Genomic DNA, 17,971 nt, shown 5'->3' with positions numbered 1-17,971 from the left:
GTATAGCTTTTGACCGGCATGCCACACTGACATATATATTTTCTTTAAAATAATTTTATTAGCACTAAGTCATGATATCATCTAAAGTCTTTAAGTATTATTTGCTAAAGACATGTGACACTCACATGTTAACTAATCAATACGGAATGACAGGTCCCATTTATAAATGTATTTTTTAAACCTGAAAAGACAAGGTTGTGATTCGTTTTCCTTTATCAGGAAATTGTAGATTTGTAGACTTGACCTGCCTCAGATTGTTTTCTTTTTGTTTGTGCATTCAGATTTCTTTGTGGTTGTTACTTTTATTATCAGGAAGGAGCGTTAGGCCTTGGAAAGGTGATGATTGCTTTCGTTCCAAAGGATGTAATCTTTATCCTTGATTTTTTCCAATGGCGTCACTTAAGGAAGAATGATGTCATGTCAATGACATGTGTGGTTCTGTCTCATTTCGTGTCTGGATGCAAGAATGGTTTGGACGTGAATTTTTGAAGAGTTGCAATGGAATTAGGTGTGCAGCTTGGCCTTGGAATTAGGACAAGAGACGTTTCTTTGTATAGGTTTGAGCTGAAATTTATGGCTCTCCTTTTGATGAGTAACAATTAGTTGGATCTGTTAGTTTTATTGCAATTTCATTGAAGGAATGCCCAAATTTTTGTTGAGGGGGTTAGGCAGATTTCTTTTGCTCTTTTGTGTAAATTGTCTTAGGTAGCTTTCTTTTGCTTTTTTGTGTAAATTGGTGTGACCAGTACCCAATAGCTTTTTGTGCAATGATCACCTTTTAAGTGTAAAGATTATCTATGTCATGATCAGAATTTTTATGTCATAGGGAGTCTTTGACAGACCAACTTGAAACTTACAATAGAATTTCCATTGAGAGGTTAATAAAATTACTTTTTTTAAAAAATAACAAAATAAAATAAAAATATTGACAAATAACTTTTAGTAATATGCTCATCAATAGAGTATTATCAATCTATTTCTTTTGTTGATTTTCAATTTTAATTTTTTTAAATATTTTTAATTAGAAAAAAAAATGCTAGTGCATGCAAAAGACTATGGTTTGACTTAATAGCTTATAAATAATAATCTTTGCCGACATTGCAAAACCATTCTAAAATTCTCTTTGAACCAAAAACATGGGGTATTTACCAAGAGTCTGTCAGTTTCTTTGCCTTGTTTTATCTTTTCTAAATTTTCAATCTACTCTTTTCTCTTCTTTATCCTCTTCCTCAACAACAACACCAATGTGCTCTCACCAAGATGGTGTTGCCTTGATCCACTTCAAGAACACCTTTTCCATCAACAAAACTGTTTCTGAAAAATGCAAATCACTTGGCACCAAATCTTACCCTAAAACAAATTTATGGAAGGAGGGAACAGACTGCTGCTTGTGGGATGGAGTCACTTGTGACCATTTAACAGGCCAAGTGATTGGTCTTGATCTAAGTTGCAGCTGGCTGTATGGTACCCTTGATTCCAATAGTAGTCTGTTCTTTCTTCCACACTTGCAGAAGCTCAACCTAGCCCATAATCATTTTAAGAAATCCATTATTTCATCTAAATTTGGTTTGTTTACAAGCTTGTCATATCTCAACCTTTCTATGTCAAATTTCTCAGGGCAAGTCCCGCCTGAAATCTCCAGATTGTCAATATTGGTTTCACTTGATCTCTCCTTGAATGACAGTCCAGCACTCAATGAAAATACTTTCAGTGGACTTCTACAAAACCTAACAGAGGTAAGGGAACTTTTTCTTGTTGGTGTAGATATGTCTTCCATCCGTCCCGTTTCCCTAATGAATGTGTCTTCTTCGTTAACATCCCTCAGTCTTAGAGGTTCTGATTTGCGAGGAAACTTCCCAATGACCATTTTTCGTCTACCAAACCTTAAGTTGCTTGATCTGAACGAAAACAAAAATCTCATTGTCCATCTCCCAGAGGCCAATTGGAGTAGCCCCCTCCAGTATTTGAATCTTTTAGGAACATCTTCCGCTGGAAAATTACCTAATTCAATCGGTAATTTGGGGTCCTTGAAGCATTTGCAGCTTGGTCTATGTAACTTCTCCGGTCCAATTCCAAGATCATTGGGAAATCTGTCGCAACTTACTTATTTGGAACTTTCTAGAAATCATTTTAGTGGTCAGATACCTCCTTCACTCACAAACCTAAAACAACTCCAATTCTTGTACATTTTTGATAATCAACTAGATGGTTCCATTCCAGTTCAAGCAAGTGCTTTCCCTAATCTAATTGACCTAGACCTGTCTAACAACTTACTTAACGGACCACTACCAGCTTGGTTATATACCATTCCATCATTAAAATTCATAACTATCCACAATAACCAATTGACTGGTCATATCAATGAGTTCCAATACAAATCACTCACATGGATATCTTTGGGGAATAATAAACTTCAAGGTCAAATTCCAAAGTCGATATTTGAACTTGTGAACCTGACTGATCTTGATTTGTCATCAAATAACTTGAGTGGCATTGTGGAGTTGGACGCTTTACTGAAACTCCAAAATCTTGAATGGCTTGATCTTTCATACAACAGCCTGTCGTCCATAAATTCTAATATCAGTGCCACTTATACCTTGCCCAATCTCCAGATTTTGTATCTGCCTTCTTTCAATATCGGTGAATTCCCAATTTTAAGTGGCTCGACAAACTTAGCAGCTTTAGACCTTTCCAACAATAGAATTTATGGTCAAATTCCCAAATGGATGTGGGATATAGGGAGGGACTCTTTGCTCTACTTGAATCTTTCCTACAACTTTCTGGCAGATTTAGAACAAATTCCGTGGAAGAACATTCAGACTCTTGACCTCAACTTCAACTTGATTCATGGTAATATCCCAACTTTGCCTATCAACTTTCTTTTCTTGTCAATCTCAAATAATTCCTTAACGGGAGAGGTCTCTTCTCATATTTGCAATTTGAGTTCCCTCATGGTTCTTGACTTGTCTCATAATGAATTGAGTGGGAAAATTCCACAATGTATTGGAAACTTCAGCAAATCGCTATTGGTGTTGAATCTAGAGAGGAATAATTTCCATGGAAAAATTCCTACAACGTTTGCAAAGAGCTGTGGATTGAAGAACATCAACTTGAATGGCAATCAATTTGATGGGCCTTTACCACAATCTTTGACAAACTGTAGGGATATAGAAGTTCTTGATTTTGGTGACAATAAAATAGATGGTACATTCCCCAATTGGTTGGAAACATTGCCAGTGTTACAAGTTCTCATTTTACGATCAAATAACTTACATGGCTTCATAAGCAATCCCAATACAAGTCACCCTTTCCCCAAGTTGCGAATTTTAGACCTCTCCAACAATGAGTTCGGGAGTACCTTGCCAGCCAAGTTTATAAAACATTTTGAGGCTTTGAAATATCTCAATGGAAGTCCTGGTTCTGTACAATATATGCAGGAAGCAAAACGTTATGAATGTTTTGTTAGCTTGACCATGAAAGCAGAGGAAATTGAGATCAAGATATCAACGATATTCACAAGCATTGATCTCTCTCTCAACAAGTTCGATGGAGAGATTCCGGAAGTTATTGGAGAGCTAATCTCACTTAGAGGACTCAATCTTTCCCATAATAATCTTGGTGGTCACATTCCGCCATCAATGGGAAGTTTGATAAATCTTGAGTGGTTAGACCTCTCTTCAAACAAGTTAACCGGACAGATTCCCCAAGAACTAGAAAACTTGACGTTCCTATCCATCCTAAACCTTTCTCACAACCAACTTGAAGGACCAATTCCCTTAGGCAAACAGTTCAACACATTTGAAAACGAGTCATATGAAGGAAACTTGGGGTTATGTGGGTTCCCGATGTCAAAACCTTGCAGCAATGAAGAGACACAACCTCCTTCGCCAATGACCTTTCACGGTGATTCAAAGCTCACAAATGCCTTCGGCTGGAAAGTTGTGTTAATAGGATATGGATGTGGAATGACATTTGGTTTGGCCATGGGACATGTTGTCTTCAAAACTGGAAAACCTAAATGGTTTGTGATGTTGGTCGAGGGTAGACTACACCAAAAGGCAACACGGTCAAAGAAAAGAGCTCGTACAAGAAATGCAAGAAGATTTTAGACGGTTCAAATAAGTTCCATGTTTGTGATAAGTTCAATGTTTGGGGAAATGATTTGCTTGATGATAAGGTTACATAAAGCATGTTGTTTTCCTTTGTTGTAACATTGTTAATCCTCTGTACTTTAGTCCTTCCCAAATAATAGAATTACATTGTTAGTCTTGTTATATAGTGGATTGACTAGAATATAGAGAATGGTTGGTTGGTTGGTTGTCTATGGCCTTCGTGTACAATGAATGGAAATTCCATTACACCTGTTCATTCATTTTTTATATTGGATGTAGTAGATTGTTATACATATATTCAAGATTGTTCGATTATGTTTGTAAATTATATTTATTCATGTAATTTCATCAAAAAATTATCCAACAGTAGTACTTTAGATTTGTGACTTTTCCCATGAAAATAATAAATATGTGTTTCTAATTAAAGTTCTAAAATAATAAAAAATTATCCAACAGATTGATTTTCACCAATTCTTAAAAAACAAAACCAAACCCAGATTTAGAATTTTTAGATTTTTGATCCTTTTGAGATTTGGAAAGAAAAAAAAAGAAAGGACTTCAAGAGAAAACTATTCCTGTTGAAGAAAAGAGGAGAGGAATCCAAAAATTTCTTTTGCTGATTTTGGTGTCGATAGATGGCATTACCAATTACTGGCAAAGAAGCCAAGGGTTGAGGTTTGTCGAATTTTGGGTTTTAGGTTCAGTCACTCTGTTATCATGTTATCACATCATCAAGACACATCATACATTAGATGGATAAAAAATACAAGATGTTATTAAATTTTAAAACAATTAATAATTAATTTTCTGTTAAGGTTAAGAATTTATTTACAAATTAAAAATTAAAATTCAATCAGTAATTCTAACTAAAATAAAAAATCCTCATTCGACTGCGATTATCCCTTACGGTATCTTTTCATCATATTTTCAAAGAAGGCAACTCGTTCGCGAACTCATTGGCTAGATATAGAATTGAAAAATCAAACTTCTTTTCTGCACAGAGATGATATCATTTGAAGGTGACCCCAACTCCTTGGAAAAAGGTGTTCTTGTGCTCTTCACCCGTGTTTAATACTCTCGACTAGGCCTAATCCATTCCCATGTGCATTTTTTCCTAGTAATTTACTCCTGCTTTTGTGGCTGGGAGCTGATGTACGACTTGTCTAGGCGTAGCTTTAATCTAGTCAACTAGTCAACAATGGGATATGGGACCTGCGTGACAAAATTTTCTGCGTGACAAAGAAGTCTCCGTAACCCTTCGCCTACGCTGGCGTGCTGCATTCAACGGGGCATCACCTCATTGAATACTTGTCTCTTTATCTTTTGTTCTTCACGGTAAGACTTGACCAGTGCAATTAAAGGTTACAGTCTTAAAATCAATGTGAATGATTATAGTTGCCTTCTTATTAATCAATGATCCTTATCATCTTTCGCTAGGGACCGTTAGATTAATATTAATTGAAAGTTATGTGATGTAGAAAATATTAACTACGTTATTGTTGATTGAATATAGTGTTCCAGCAATTTGCGCGACAATTTCCTTGCAAGACTTTAGTTGACTTGGCAGCTTATAAATATTCATGTCTCCATATATATTATATACCGTCACTGATCTTCTTCTGAATCAGAAAAATGGAGTGTTTACGTAATGTCAATCAATTTCTCTGCCTTCTTTTGCTTTGCTTGAATTTTCAAGCTACTCTTTCATCCTCTACATATTCTTCTTTAGCAACACAAGTGTGTTCTCACGAAGAGAGTGCTGCCTTGATTCAATTCAAGAGGTCATTTTCCTTGGACAAAGATGCTTCTAAGGAATGTGGCCATAATGGCATTCTATCTTATCCTAAAACGGATTCATGGAAGGAAGGTACAGACTGCTGCTCATGGGATGGTATCAGTTGTGACAATGCAACGGGTCAAGTGATCGCCCTTGACCTCAGTTGCAGTTGGCTCTATGGTACCATTCCTTCCAATAGTAGCCTATTCCTCCTTCGACACCTGCAGAAGCTCAACCTTGCCTATAATGACTTTCACAATTCCATGATCTCACCTGATCAGTTTGGTCAATTGGCGAATCTACTGCATCTCAACCTCTCTAGCTCAGGCTTTTCAGGTCTGATTCCGAATTCAATATTCAACCCTATGAACCTTACTTATCTTGATTTATCTTCCAATAACCTAAGTGGTACTCTGGAGTTGAATATGCTATCGAAACTTCAAAATCTTGAAGGTCTTGATCTTTCATACAACACTCTATCACTGAACTCTGATATTGATGTTGATTATACCTTTCCTAATCTTCAGTATTTGCAGCTGGTTTCTTGCAACATTAGTGAATTTCCCCACTTCTTAAGTAGATTTGAAGGTTTGCAGCATTTAGATCTTTCATATAACAATCTATCACTGAACTCTGATATTGATCTTAATTACGCCTTGCCTAATCTTCAATATTTTCGTTTGTCTTCTTGCAACATTAGTGACTTTCCCCACTTTTTAAGTAGATCTGAAGGTTTGCAGCATTTAGATCTTTCCAACAATAGAATTTCTGGTCAGATTCCCAAATGGATGTGGGATGTAGGGAAAGACTCTTTGGCCTTGTTAAACCTTTCTCTTAACTCCCTTACATATTTAGAGCAACTTCCATGGAAGAATATGAAAATTCTTGACCTTCATTCCAACTTGATCCAAGGATCACTTCCAATTCTTCCTCTTGACACAAGATACTTTTCAATCTCAAATAATAAATTGACCGGAGAGATCAATTCTTTCATATGCAATGTAAAATTTCTATCAATTCTCGATTTGTCTCACAACTCTTTGGTTGGAACCATTCCAAAATGCCTTGTGAAGTTAAGCAATCTTTTAGTGTTGAACCTGGGGATGAATAAGCTTAATGGAACCATTCCTTCAACATTTGCCAAAGATTGTGCACTAAGGTATCTCAATTTGAATGGAAATCTGTTGGAAGGGCCATTGACGGAGTCTATCAAAGATTGTAGAAGCCTGGAACTGTTTGATCTTGGCAACAACAACATAAATGATACATTTCCTCATTGGCTGGGAGCACTACCGGGATTACGAGTTCTTATATTACATTCAAATAGCTTCCATGGTTCCATTTATGGTTCAAGGACCAATCATTCTTTTCAAAACTTGCAGATTCTTGATCTTTCCAACAATAATTTTTGTGGCCCTTTACCGGCTAGTTATATCAATAGTTTGAAGCAAATGATGCATCTAGATGAAAACTTTGTGCCGTATATGGAGGAACAAATTAATAACTGCAGCGTCATTTATAATTATTCTACTGGTCCTATAAGGGTTAAAGGGTTTGATATGATTGGATCTGCCAAATTTGTGACCATGTACACAGGCATTGATCTATCAAGTAACAAGTTTGAAGGAGAGATTCCAAAAATTATTGGAGAGCTTAGTTCGCTCAGAGGGCTTAACCTTTCTCATAACAGACTGAGTGGTCATATCCCGTTATCATTGGGAAATTTGATCAATCTTGAATGGTTAGATCTTTCCTCAAACAAGTTAACTGGGATGATTCCAGAGGAATTGGTAGGTTTGTCATTTCTTGAAGTTTTAAACGTTTCCAATAATCAACTTGTTGGACCTGTCCCATTAGAAAAACAATTCGCCACTTTTGACAGGAGTTCCTATGAAGGAAATGAAGGACTATGTGGTTCTCCACTCTCTAGACCTTGCATGAATCCTGAGCCACGATCACCACCACCACCTCCACCACCATCACCGACACTGATGAACTCCAACAAAATCAATGGTTACAAAATTGGATTTGGCTGGTTGGACAAAGCTGTCTTCGTTGGTTATGCATGTGGATTTCTATTTGGAGTGCCTGTGGGATACATTGTTTTCCGTAAACCACAATTGATTGTGCCGGCATGATCAATTTCGAGTTGAAGGTGAATATTTTAGAAAGGCAAGAAGGACTGCTTAGAAAAAGTGGTGTAAGAAAGAATTAGCCAGAAATAAGACAGTATCGGAGGGATATCGTTTTATGTATGAGTTTATTGAGCATTTGAGCTTGTAAGTTGTAAGGAAAGAACTTATCCTTGAATGTAACAATACCATTTGTTTCTTCTTCTTTTCTAGGGACTCTTTGATTGCATGTTTCTAGTAATCTTTGCCAATGGCCTGCTGAAATCAAGTATGTGGGCTTAATTAGGCATCCCAAATCAGATAGCATTCTTTCCAAATCATGTAGTTGACAGCAATTACTAGCTTAACTAGTTTCCAATTCAAATTAATTCAAGTATCAGCTTGGGGGAAGATCTTTACCTTCATCCTTTCTTAATCTTAGACTAGGAGAAAGGCTTGATTTAGTGTGTCAAATATTTAGCATATTATTAGGGTAAAATACCTACATCCCATTTAATTTTAACAAAAATTTCACGCAGGTCCATTAGTTTTCGAAAAAGATAATAAAACCCAAAAAGTGCAAATACCATTAACAGAAAATATAAAACAATTAAAATACCCTTTTTTTCTATCTCTATTTTTTCTCTCAAACAATGTGGTCAGTCAGTGCACTCCCATTCGCCAGCCAACCACCTTACGGTAGGTGCTCCCCAAGGGAAGGGATCATCAATCTGGTGCTCTCCATGGGAGGGGAGCACCCTTGGGAGCACCAATCTGATGTTCCCTCCCTTGGGGAGCACCGATCTTTTTTTTTTGCAAAAAGAATTAAAATTTAAAAAATATAATTTATGTAATAGTAATTTTTAAAATTAATATATAGTAAAACTATCCTTTCGATATTGTCACATCATCAAATTAACGAAAACATTAACGATTGATTAATGACTAGACCTATGTGTCCAGCAAAAGATTTTTTTTGGACTAACTGTTTATTTCAAAAATTAATAGAACCGCGTGAAATTATGATTAAGACTTAAGAAGTTCTTAATATTTTACCCTATTTATTAGTCTCGAAAATCAGTATATCATTCTAAGTTTATTGCTTAATCGGCAAGAGACTTTCCATGGCATAAGGACAAAGTATGGACAAAGAAAACCTATACAATTACAAAAGACAATTATCGCTCAAAAAGCTGTTGGCAGTTTTGCTCAAAATCCTATCTAGCTGTCTCAAAAAATAATTTGCAGCTTGCTGCCCCTAAAACAAAAACTTGAGCATTGATCAATTTAGAATAATACCCATGTTAACCTGATCAAACTATTATAATTACAAAACCACATTCCTACGTATTCCTAAGAGCCATTTCTTTGCAATCATTTTGCTCACGTCACATAGAATATTATTTTCTTTTCAGTTATTTACCCTCACTCAATAAAAGTTATTTTTTTTGTTTATTATATTCATTTTATAACTTATGATTTGGATTAATAAAGTTGAGCTGTTTAGTTTTTATCCGTTAAAAATAAATTAAAATATTATCAAATAGTTTTTTTAAAATGTATGTCTACATTAAGTTTGTCAAATACTAATTTGACTTATTTTTATGAATAAGTATACAAGCACAATACTTCTGATGGAAACCCCAATTGAGGGACACATGAAGTGCCATGTTGAGTTACATGAAGTTGCAGAGAAACTCACAGAAGAATAGAGAGAAAAATCTTTGATGAAAGAATAGGGACTCAAGAAATTTTCAAGATATGGGTTTCCCTCTCAACACCAATTCAATTTCCATTTCAATTTTTATACAAGAATTTGAAAAAACTAAAAACAACTGAGCTTAGATCTAACCTCAGTATAAGTACATTGAAAAATAGGATCTAATGAATAGCAAAGATACCAAACATAGTTTCTTGTGCATTTACAAGGGTAACAATAACAAAAAATTGAAGTAGCTGTTAAGCTAGAAGAAAATGAAGCTCAAAACAACATTGGGCTAAAACGTACTGAAAACTAAAAATAAAACGACACAACCATATGCCGTATAACAAGACTTTATTTAAAAGATTCATTGTCTTACATTTAAGACTCTCTAAACTGACAATGATGAAATGACATAGTATTGCTTCCACCTCTGAGTCTTTTATCTTCCAATGATGGGTAACTCCTGCCAAACAACCTTTCTTCCAAATAGCCTTTCATCCAGATTTCAATCACTCTTTTAACACCTTAATCTTTTCTGCTACTGCAACTTGACATTCAACATTTGTCTTCTTAGCCTTATACGCTTTTTCTACATGTGCTAGCTAATGACAAGCCCTGCACTTCACATTAAGGCAGTACCAATAATACTTGCTGGTATGATTTCTTTTCTTGCAATAAGGACAAGGATTAAACCTATCTCCCTGCTCCATTTGTTTTTCATCTCTAGCTGTACTCCCTTGACCTTCATTCTTCTTTGAACTACTAGCTTTGACCTTCAATGTAACGACCCCTACTTAGTCGCTACCGACGTCCGAGACCTCCAGGAGATCCCGTCAAGTCCCAAACAAGCTTGAAAGAAATTTCTCCATAACTCATTGTACACTTTTACTTATCTGTATTAATATTTGAACCATATATATTTTATAACTTAAAATTTCACAAGAAGCATAGCTATTAAATTTTGACTTTAAGTCATGATATCACAATTAAATACATTGAGTTCAATAATCTAAAATTTATGTTTTTATCAAAACTAATATTTGTTTACATAGTAAACCAAAGTGCTACAACTCAATCTCTCACAGCGGAGCGACTCGGAATAAAAGGTCATGAGATGCCTTTACCTATTTGCGGTGGGCCGAACGTGCTGATGATTACTCGTTAGGTTGATCCTTGTCTGCAAAAGAGGGAAAAGAGGGGTGTGAGTCTCACAGACTCAGTGATCATCGGCTCCGTGAGTAGGGCGTAGATGGGAAACAAACAAATAGCAGATCAGTTGAATATAAAAATGTAAGATTACAAAAATAATTTATTTTGAACAGGAGTTTGTGCCTTATATGAAAAACCGAGGATTTCTTACGCATTGTAAACACTTCAATAGCGTTATTCAAGTCAATCATTTGAAAAATTGAATTAAAATAATTTTACATAAAGAAAATTCTGCCGTTAAATTCAATTGACATTTTACTCAAATCACATCAGTATATTCGACAAGCTCCCATGAAATCGAATATTAATCAAACTCATACGTAAATCATAAATCACCTCGCACTCGAGGAGTTAAAATTCATTTCACTGTAAAAATAAGGAGAGCTGCAGAAAAACCGTTAAATTTCGTTTTCACCATGCAAAGAAATATGAATTTGAAAACCCAAAGATGCCACTCTCGAGTAGGGAATGAAAATAAAACTGTGGTCCCGCTACCACGTAATAACAGTCGGGAGCATCGCTTCCACCGGATTCCCATGTGCCATGGCAGTCTCACAATGTTGGTCGACATCGGAGAATCAAACGGTTGTAAATGTGTAATCATCTGGTGGCTTGGCCACGCATACATATATCACAGGCCGTGGCCCCAACCACGCCTAACCGCCCGTCGACGACCCAATGGTTCTCTAACTAGAGCTCACTCATGCACGAGGGTCACACTTAACCAATGTGACATCCAGCCTACTCTCGAATTTCTCGGTTTAAAAAAAATCATTTTAGAATCGCTTTTATGTCCTTGAAATCTCGTCTTAAAATTATTTTCAAAGTATTCAACATAAGAATTGATAAAATCTATCATTTTCTTAAAACATATTTATGCATGAATTTCAAAATAGAATGCACACTGCATAAATATAATACACATATTTTGATGTAAAACAGTATAAAAAGCTTGTTTCCGTTTTTCTAAACACTTTACATATAATTTATACATATATATATATTCAAATCGATTTCTAAACGTAATTTGCAACCACAATTTCCTAAAATTGCTATCAGCACATGTTATCTACAATTTTCGCATTTAAAATAAGTCATACGTGTATATATATATATATATATATTTACGAAATTTTCAAATTGACACCCCCTACTCATTTCACAATAGCGAAATGTTACGTCGCTATTAATTCAAAAACGTATCGAGCTACTCCTTCTTACCAGTAATTCATTCTTTCCTTCAACCTTTCACCACAGTACACCATTTATTTATTTCTCCTAAATATTAAAACTCACTTAATTAATATATCTATTTTTATTCTAACATCATTATTATATATATTTTTATTATTTTCTTACCTTTCTTTCCCGTTTCTTCCTCTCTCTTCTACTCGTTTTTCTCTTCTTTTCTTCTCCCTCCTTTCATGCACCAATCAGCTGCACTTTCTTCCTCTCTTTCTTTCACCGCCGACAGCTCTCAACCTTCACTACTGGCGGCTTGAAGCCTCCTCTCCTCTTCCACCGTTGGTCAGCTCTAGATCAGTCCAAAGAACTCAAATTTTCTCTCTTTTTATTTAGCCATTTTGTCACCAAAAACCAAGCTCTCTCTCTTTTTTTGTTTTTCGTCAACCACCACAACCCAGCTCTTTCTCTTTTTCTTTCTTTCTTTCCTTCCTATTCTTTTCGCAACTGGTAGCACCAGCCCCTTTTCTCTTTTGTTTCTTCCCTCAGCCGGCCTCTCCATCTTCCTCTTAAAGTGCCGTTCCATCACAAAAAGAAAAGAGATAAAATTTAAAATATTATTTAATATGTCTTGGTGTCGATAATTATCACCAAACGTACTTGATTTGTCTTGTCCATTTCTTTTTTTTTTTTTAACTTCTTTCTTCATCAATTTCTTTACCTTTTCCTTCTTCTCCTCGGGTTTCTAACTCTCCAAGACTTCTCTCTTCATTTTCCTTCCTCGAGTGACATGCCCTTGGCTCTTACTAAAACCTATTTCCCATGGTTCTTTTACTTTTTAATTAATTTTTTTTTCCTATCTCCTTCTTTCAAGTTAACTTTCCTCATTTTCCTATCTCCTTCTTTCAAGTTAACTTTCCTCATTTATTTATTACCAAAAGGCACGGTTTCTATTGCATAAAGACAAGAAAAATATCACTTGAATGTCTCTTAATGTGGGGCCAACATGACAATTTTGACACTTGTTACTCTTCTTTTCTATGCCTTCCTTTCTTGGCCGGAACCCCCCTTCTCAAAACAATTCTTAACATGACTTTTATTTCTCCTTTTATTACACATGGGCAGCTGATCAAGTCAGCCCCCTTTTTTTTATTCTTTATATTATTTTTACTTTATAACTTATTTATTCATTTATTATCCCATCTAACTCACATGTACATCTTATATTACTCATAACCTAGTCTTCTTTGATTAGGGAATTCCCCTTTTTAACTTCAATATCAAAATTGCAAATGAATCTTCAAACTTTTCTTTATTTACCATTTAACTCCTTCGTCTTATTGATATGTTTATGTTGACTACTATACGTTTATGTTGACTACCATGTAACTTTTCTTTATTTGACTACATTCAAATTCTTAGTCTTAGCTACCAATGCATTCTTTACAACAATTTCGTTTCTCAAAGCTCTCCTAGATATCTTAGTAAGATCTTTTAAACCTTCCAAAGAGGATATCTTAGCCTCAAACCTCTCTGGTCGACTAATTAAGAACTTATTCACTACCTTTCTCTCAATCACTTTTTCCCCCAGCAATCTAAGTTGATTAACAACCCTCAAAACTCTGTTAGAATATTCAAGAATACCTTCACTCTCCTTAATTTTCAGCAACTCGAATTCTCTAGACAAATTCAAAATCTGAATCATTATAGTCTTATCATTTCCCATACAGTTTTGGATCATCAAAATTAATAATCCTAGCAAAGATAGTATCTGAAACTATAGATTGAAGGCACGACAAGGCTTTATATCTCTTAGCTACCTATTCACCATGTTGCTTAATCTGAGCCAAAGTAGGATTAGCGTGCCTCTATACAAGAACTTGTCTAGATTCGATGACCTCCTACATATCAAATGCCTTAAGATAAGATCTCATCTTCATTGCCCAAATCTAATAGTTTGAGCTAGTAAAAATAGATGGTGTTGAAGTAAAGAAACCAACAGTTGCCATTTGACTGAAAAAAATGAAGTCTGAAAAAATTTTAGAGAAGAAGATTGAGTCATAGATCCCTCAAGACACTTGCTTTGATACCATGCTCAGTTATATGAAACTGCAGAGAAACTCAGCGAAGAATAGAGAAAAACATCTTTGATGAAAGAATAGGGACTCGAGAAATTTTCAGGATATGGGTTTGCCTTTCAACACCAATTCAATTTCCATTTCAGTTTTTATACAAGAATTTTGAAAAAAAAACTGAAAACAAATGAGCTTAGATCTAGCCTTGGTATGAGTAAACTGAAAATAGGATCCAACAAATAGCACAGATACCAAGCATAGATTCTTGTGCATTTACGATGGTACCAATAACAGAAAAATGAAGTAGTTGTTAAGTTAGGAGAAAACGAAGCTCAAAACGACACTAAGCTAAAGCGTATTGAAAACTAAAATTAAAACGACAACCATATGCCGTATAACAAGAAATCAATAACACGACTTTATTTAAACGACTCATTGTCTTGCGTTTAAGACTTTCCAAACTGACAATGATGAAACGACACATACTGCTTCCACCTCTGAGTCTTCTATCTTCAAATGATGGTTAACTCCCTCCAAACAACCTTTCTTCCGCAGCACCTTTTCATTCAGATTTCAATCACTCTTCCAACATATCCCAATGATTGAATACTTGGAAAACTCCCAAGCTTGACCTCAAAAACTCAAACTTTTCTCCATTGAATCCCTTAGTAAAGATATCAGCAAACTAGTGAGTTGAACTTCTTCTTCCTTAACAGCTTCTCTAAGAGCATGGCACTTCACTCTAATATGCTTGGTCTTCCCATGCTGCATAGGATTTTTACCAATAGCAATCAATGATTGGTTGTCCACATAGATTACTGTTCCCTTTTCCTGTTTAAAACTAAGATCAGATAGAAATTTCCTCAGCCACACAGCTTGATTAGTTACAGCAATTATAGCTATATACTCAGCTTCAGTTGAAAATTGAGCTACTATATCCTACTTTTTAGAGTTTTACCATAAAACACCACTACTAAAAGAAAAGCAATATCTTCTAGTTCTTTTTGAATCTTCAAAGGACCTTGCCCAGTCACTGTCACTATATCCCACCAATTTACTGCTCTTAGCTCTTGTATATTTCAAACCAAAATCCACAGCACCTCTCACATATCTAAGTATTCTTTTAATAGTAGTAAAATGTAAATTTGATGAAGATTGCATGAACCTTGAAAGAAAAGCTGTAGCAAACATGATATCAAGCCTAGTGGCTGACAAATATAGCAAAGATCTTACCATACTTCTGTAAAGTTTTCCATCAGCCTTTTCTGATTCATCTTATTTGCTCAGCTTACATCCAATTGTTAAAGGTATGTCCACAGACTTGCAAGAATCCATATTGAATTTCTTTAGTAAATCTCTTGCATAATTTGTCTAATGCAGAACAATCTGTTCAAGTTGCTATAATACATAACCCTTTTTTTTTTTAAGTCCACATATAATATCGGAGTCTAACCCACTTTATTAGATGATAGTATAGACTATAATATTGTCATTTTATCAAAAGACCAAACTATCTTAAAGATGCTGTGAAACCCTTCAACTTAAAATGCTGCACAACTAGCTCTAAAGAAAATGCCTTCAGCAGAACAAGAAGCTGCATCGCAGAGTCAGTATCGAAGAGGAGTTAGCACCTGGAATTTTGATATTGAGGATTTGAAAGCGCAAGCATCTCTGTTGCATGATGATAATATTCTCAAGCGTAAAAATGACGATCGAAGCATGAAATCAAGCCTGGGTGATGAGGCTGTTGCTTACTGTATTAGTTCTTCTTGTATTGTAGTTTCCAAATTGATCTATATATGAGCTGAGGAATAATTTCAGCCTTGTTAGTTGTTAGGTGCTTTTTTTTTACTAGGTGTTTCCCAGCTTGTGAACATTGTAGCAGAATTCCTGCTTCCTTTAAAAGAAGAAATAAAAATTCAATTATTCAAAAAGAAGAAGATGAGGCTTATTCAATTATTCAAATTCTTTAGAATGGATGGAATCACTCATTACCTTTTTCCTATCTAATCCAGATGAACTAGTCTCCTGAAAGTAGCATCTACCACTATAACAATTTTCCTCTTTCGAAGATTTTCTAAATGGTGTAGATTTCAATTTAGAAGAACAACCTTTGATTTTTTTTTTAAGAAAATAAACAGCAGATTTCTTAAGAAAATAAACAGTTGACTTGGAGAAGGAATAATAAGGAGTTCGTTGAATGTGTCTGTCATTTATAGAATACAAAAACATATACACATATATCTCAATCAATTCTACCTAATTCTAAGTCTTAGAATCTGTGATCCACTTTTAGTAGAATTTGATTTACACTAACTTAGAAAAGTAAATATATGGAGAATATTACAATTTCATTTCTTAACACTCCCCTCAAGTTGGAGAGTGAATATCATGAAGTCCCAACTTGTTACGTAGTGTCACAAATTGATCTTTTCCTAATTCTTTTGTAAATACATCTGCTAATTGGAAGTGCATAGGTACATATGAAGGATTAATCATTATGGCTTGTAGTTTTTCTCGAACTATGTGACAATCTGTTTCAATGTGCTTTGTACGTTCATGAAAAAGGGGATTCGTTGCAATGTGCAAAATTGCTTGATTGTCACAAAATAATGGTCTATGAGCTACTTACGGGACCTTTAAATCTTATAATATAAAGCGTAGCGAAGTCAGCTCCAAACATGTGTTAGCCATAGCTCGATATTCAGCTCCTGCTGATGATCTAGAAACATTAGTTTGTTTCTTAGACTTCCATGAGATAAGGGAATTTCCAAGGTAAACACAATATCCCATAATTGACCTTCTTGTGGCATGACAACCTCCCCAATCTGAATCACAAAAAGCTTTCAAAGCAAGATTGTTTGTTGAAGGAAATAATAAACCTTGACCTAGAGTACGTTTGATATATTTGAGAATCCATATAGCTACATCCCAATGAGGTTTTCGAGGCCCATGCATGAATTGACATAGTGTTCGAAAGGAATAAACTTTGTTAGGTCTGGTAATGATAAGGCAAATCAATCTACCAACCAATCTTCTGTATTTAGTTGGATCATTCAGTAATGTTTTGTCTGTAGAAGTGAGCTTCAAATTTTGTTCCATTAGGAACTTGTGTGGGTGCACACCAAGAAGTCTAAATCTTGTAAAATATCTAGTGTGTATTTCCTTTTAGACATGAAAATGCCTTTCTTTGAACTGGAGAATTCAATAGCCAAAAAATATTTCAAGGTTCCAAGATCTTTGATACAGAAGCGTTTGGGAAGAAATTTTTTAAGATGTTCAATTTCTTGAAGATCATTTCTTGTGAGAAATATGTCATCCACATAGATAAGGCTTGCAGTAAATGAAATACCTTAGCCTTGGTGAAAAGAGAATAATCAGCCTTTGATTGTTGATAACTAGCTTTCTAAATGGTATCTGAGAAAGTGAGGAAACAATTTTTTGATGCATGTTTGAGACCATAAATGGATTTGTTAAGCCAACATACAATGTTCTCCCCCTATCGACGAAAACTAGGAGGAGGCTTTTTGTATACTTCTTCCTGTAGGTCACCATGGAAAAATGCATTCTTAACATCTAATTGGTGGGCGAACCAATGTCGAGCAACGATAAAAATGAAAAAACAATAGAGTGTGGTGAGTTTGGCTATAGGAGAAAAAGTTTCTTGATAATCGATGCAGTCAACTTGAGTATATCCCTTGGTGACAAGACGAGCCTTATAATGCTCAATGGTGCCATCAGACCTATATTTGATTTTGTAAACCCATTTGCAGGTTTATAACCATCAGGAAAGGGGACCA

General features: G+C 35.2%; 2 protein-coding genes across 2 annotated transcripts; both read left to right on the top strand.

The window, feature by feature from the left end:
- Positions 1 to 1,143: 1,143 nt before the first annotated feature.
- Positions 1,144 to 4,354, top strand: LOC18594272 (receptor-like protein 6). The gene has a single exon (XM_018124296.2). It carries the CDS (start codon positions 1,245 to 1,247, stop codon positions 4,107 to 4,109), a length of 2,865 nt encoding a protein of 954 aa, XP_017979785.2. The 5' UTR covers positions 1,144 to 1,244; the 3' UTR covers positions 4,110 to 4,354.
- Positions 4,355 to 5,728: 1,374 nt separating this feature from the next.
- LOC18594271 (receptor like protein 22-like) lies at positions 5,729 to 8,221 on the top strand. Its single transcript, XM_007021778.3, has one exon. It carries the CDS (start codon positions 5,745 to 5,747, stop codon positions 8,025 to 8,027), a length of 2,283 nt encoding a protein of 760 aa, XP_007021840.3. The 5' UTR covers positions 5,729 to 5,744; the 3' UTR covers positions 8,028 to 8,221.
- The last annotated feature ends 9,750 nt before the right edge of the window (positions 8,222 to 17,971 follow it).

This window comes from Theobroma cacao, chromosome 7 (genome assembly GCF_053813885.1).
Source record: "Theobroma cacao isolate CCN51 chromosome 7, ASM5381388v1, whole genome shotgun sequence".
Lineage (NCBI taxonomy): Eukaryota > Viridiplantae > Streptophyta > Magnoliopsida > Malvales > Malvaceae > Theobroma > Theobroma cacao.
The sequence above is the reverse complement of the archived record's forward strand: the minus strand, read 5'-3'. Positions and strand labels throughout refer to the sequence as shown.

Bases quoted from the DNA above. Each gene is read 5' to 3' on its own strand.
- LOC18594272 (XM_018124296.2), top strand. From the start codon at position 1,245: ATGTGCTCTCACCAAGATGGTGTTGCCTTGATCCACTTCAAGAACACC.
- LOC18594271 (XM_007021778.3), top strand. From the start codon at position 5,745: ATGGAGTGTTTACGTAATGTCAATCAATTTCTCTGCCTTCTTTTGCTT.